The 3,880-nt window shown below is 37.0% G+C and overlaps 1 protein-coding gene across 1 annotated transcript in view; it reads left to right on the plus strand.

The window, feature by feature from the left end:
• Window positions 1-3,677, plus strand: part of SLC44A1 (solute carrier family 44 member 1) — a 116,582-nt gene extending 112,905 nt beyond the window's left edge. Inside the window, exon 15 of the mRNA XM_006906071.3 lies at window positions 3,460-3,677. Within this exon, the coding sequence (XP_006906133.1) occupies window positions 3,460-3,474 (15 nt within the window). The 3' untranslated portion in view covers window positions 3,475-3,677. The remainder of the gene's footprint in view (window positions 1-3,459) is intronic.
• Window positions 3,678-3,880: the final 203 nt, after the last annotated feature.

A 3,880-nucleotide genomic window follows, 5' to 3' on the forward strand; every position in this document is an offset into this window, starting at 1 on the left:
AAGTCAGCTTTGGGAAGAAATATCTTTAGATATCAGAAGTTGTCCTACTTGCTTGTGTGTGGTTTAGGAAGTGTATTGTATAAAATATGTAGATGGCCAATGTCTGCTTCTGTAATCCATTTACTTGTTAATTAAGGGTGTTGTTCTGGGCAAAGATATGCTAAAAGCCAACTTCCACTTCTGTAATCTGCTGGCTTGTTCAGGGGACCACCAGGATATGGTCTTGAGCTTTATCAGCTGCCTGCTCTGAAAGCTGGGGGCTGATCTCCTCTAGCCCTGCGTGGTAGAGAGTCAGTCGCCGGCCGGCTAATAAAGGCTCATAATTAATCTCAATTGGCTCCGTGGGTCTCAGAATCGTTCTCGCCATAACAGATCTTCATATCTTCAGTCGTCAGGGGCATGTATATTAAAATCATAATGAAATACTACTACCCAACCACCAGAATGGCTAAAATACAAGGTGTTGGCTAGGTTGTAGAGCAACTGGAGCTCTCATACACTGCTCATGGGAAAATAAATCAGGACAAGCACACTAGAAACTCGTTTGGCTGTATTGTTAAAGCTAAAAATAAATATATGTCCTAAGATCCAGCAAGTCCACTCCTGAGTATGTACTCAACAGAAATGCATGCATACGTGAACCAAAAGATATGTCCAGTGATGTTCATGGAAGGCTTGTTTGTTAAGAGCTGAAAAACTGGAAACATGATAAACTGTGGTATATTCATACAATGGCATACTACACAGAACTGGAAAAAAAGTGAATTATAGCTAACCCAAAATGACATGAATAAATATCACAGATATAATGTTGAACAAAAAGCTAGACACAAATGAGTACACACAGTGTAATTCCATTTAAATCAAGTTTAAGAAAAGGCACAACTAATCTATAGTAAAAGAGATCAGAGTAGTGGATACGCTAGGGAGTGCTTTGGCTGAGAAGGGGGAGTGAGGGAGTCTTGGGTGCTGGGAATAATCTATATGTCGATCTGAATGATGTCACATGGGTACATACATGTGTAAAAATTCATTAGCCATGTATGCTTAAGATTTGTGCATTTCATTGTATTCGTTATAATTAAAATTTTTAAGGTATATTTTTAAATTAAGTTTGTCAGACACTATCATCTATTCTGTGAAGTCAGGCAACTGCCCCTTCTCATCTCCAGCAGACAACTCGAGGGGTATTCTCTGACAAGGATATTAAAAAATAAAATTCAACCAAGAAAATTAGGAGATCTAATTGGCTTTATTAAACAATTCATTAATCGGGCAGCACCCCATCTTAGCAACTAGAAAGGCACCCTTAGGAGTTGTATGAAAGGGAAGGTTTTTATAGGAAGAAGAGTGAGGCAAGGAAGTTATTAACAAATGAAAAGAAAGGATTATTTGGGGCTGGGACATCTTTGGGGCAGGTAAGAGAACAGGAAGGGTTTTTGTTATGCAGATAACTTCTTTCTATTGAGGGGAATGGAGACTAAACACTTTAATTACATTTGACTTTTTAAATAGTACTTTAAATTTTAAAAATGAGAGGAAAGCTAAATGTAATGTGGTCTTCTGGATGGAATCCTAGGATAGAAAAGAACGTTAGGGGAAATAAATGAAATCTGAATAAAGTATGGAGTTTAGTTAATAACTACGTGTAATGTGGGTTCATTAATTTTGACAAATGTACTATAGTGATGAAAGATGTTAACAATAGGGGAAACTAGATGTGGGGTGTGTGGGACCTTTCTGTATTATCTTTGCAAACTTTTCTGTAAACCTAAAACTATTCTCAAATTTAAAAGTTTGTTTAAATAAAAAAATTGGAGGAAAGAACTTTTATCTCAATCTTAGAAAAATCACACTTTGGCATATGCCTAGCATTCAGGCCACATGACTAACCAAGCATCTACCTTTATCAGTTATCAGTCTAATCATGGATTCTAACCATGAAAGTTGAAACTGTTAAGGCAAAATATGTAAAATCATAAAACATTAATTAGACAGGAATTAATTAGACAGGAAAGTTTAGAAAAAGTGTTGTGGAAAATACGAATTGTAATTTCTTGAGCAAGGAACTGATGTAGTGAAAGAAACAATTTAGGGATTTATTCTATAAGTGGTTTGCAAAATGGATTGAAGTTGGGGAGACATTGAAGCAGAGGGGTCAGCAAAAAGGCAATAATGGGCATGTGAATGAAAGTCTCAATTCTAAAACCCTAAAATTAAACTTATGGCAAAGGTATCAAGCAATGTTATCCTTAGTGTCACATACAACCTGTTTTAGGCACCTGGGGACAAGCAAAGCCTATGGTGAAGATGGGTGTATCAGGTGATCTTACCCCGCTCCATTAGGTATTTGAATAAAGAACTACTTTATATACCCTTGTTCCAAGTCCAGACTCTCCTGGCATCTTGTCAGGACTCTGTCTTGTTACCTTTTCATGCCCTGCAGTGGCCCCATGTTCGTTTGACAGTCAAACTTGAGAAAATGCTTCTTCGTGACTTTTAACCCATCTTAATGTTTGTTTTTTTTTTTAACTTTTTATTTGGAAATGATTTCAAACTTACAAAAAAGCTGTAAGAACAAGAATACTACACGGAAAAACTTAGACTCTTGTTACACTTATTATTAAACATTTCTCTGTGTGTGTGTGTGTATACACATATATATGATCTGTGTGTATATGGGTGTGAATATATATGAATGTATGTACATCTAATATTTTTGAACTATCTGAGAACAAGTTGCACAGAGCATGGCCCTTTAATCCTAACAACTTCAATGTGTACCTCCTAAGACTTAGAATAGCCTTTTGCAAACCACAGTATAGTTGTCAGCTTTGGGACATTTACTCCATCTCTTTCTTGAATTGAAGAGAACTATGGAAATATCCATTATCCTGGTCTGACCTGTTCCACTGCTGAGTCACAAGGATGAAAAATCTAGTTTCATTTGAACTTCAGGTTTGGGTCTTTGAGAGTACCATAGAATCAGATTTTTCATATTAATTTTGAATTTGATTCATTAAGTGTTTGTTTGAATTGGTCGTTAAGCTACTCTAAAAACGCCTTTGTCAAAGAATAATACTGACACCAATAATGGCAAACACTAATCCAGAATTCATAATTATGTGTCAGGCACTGTTCTAAGCATTTTATATTTATTAATGTATTTAATTCTCCCAAGCACCATAAAGGAACATACCATGATTATCTTCATTTTATACATGGGGAAATGCAGGCACAGAAGTTAAATAACTTGCCCACAACGACTAAAGGGATTTGAACCCAGACACTTAGTTATCTTTCTTGTCTGTTAATCTGTGTGTATGTTTAGCCTTCTTATATTTCACAGTGTCTTCTCTAAAGATGATCCCATGCTATTTTTTGTTATTGATTGCTTCTCATTATGTCGTATTCCCCTAGGAGTGAAGCATTCATTTTCTCGATGTGTTTATTTTTCAGTTGAAGAAAAGGTGACTGGTCCCATGAGCCCGGAAGAATGAACTCAGAGGAGGCTGTTTATACAAGGCTCTCCCACTCACCAGCTGTTGAGCCTGTGGATGAAGAGCAGGATCTTATTACTTCAATGAAAGCGTGCGACCATGTTCCCAAACCACCAACAGCCAAGTGGATTTGGTACAGTGGGGCTGCCTAATAAATAATTAATCAGAGGCACTTGATACAAATCTGTCCTGCAGCAGTGTCTTCAAACTTAGTGTTGCCTTCTTATCCAGCCTCATGTATGTTAAAGTGATCCCTGCTGCTTCTCAGGACTGGCCTGAAGGCTGGAATCACAATGGAATTCTCTTCATTCAGGCTGGGTCTGTCCTGTCTGACTGCTATTTATAGAGCTAATGTGGGTTAATAACTATTTATTGAGTTC

The sequence above is a fragment of the Pteropus alecto genome, unplaced genomic scaffold (genome assembly GCF_000325575.1).
Source record: "Pteropus alecto unplaced genomic scaffold, ASM32557v1 scaffold111, whole genome shotgun sequence".
Lineage (NCBI taxonomy): Eukaryota > Metazoa > Chordata > Mammalia > Chiroptera > Pteropodidae > Pteropus > Pteropus alecto.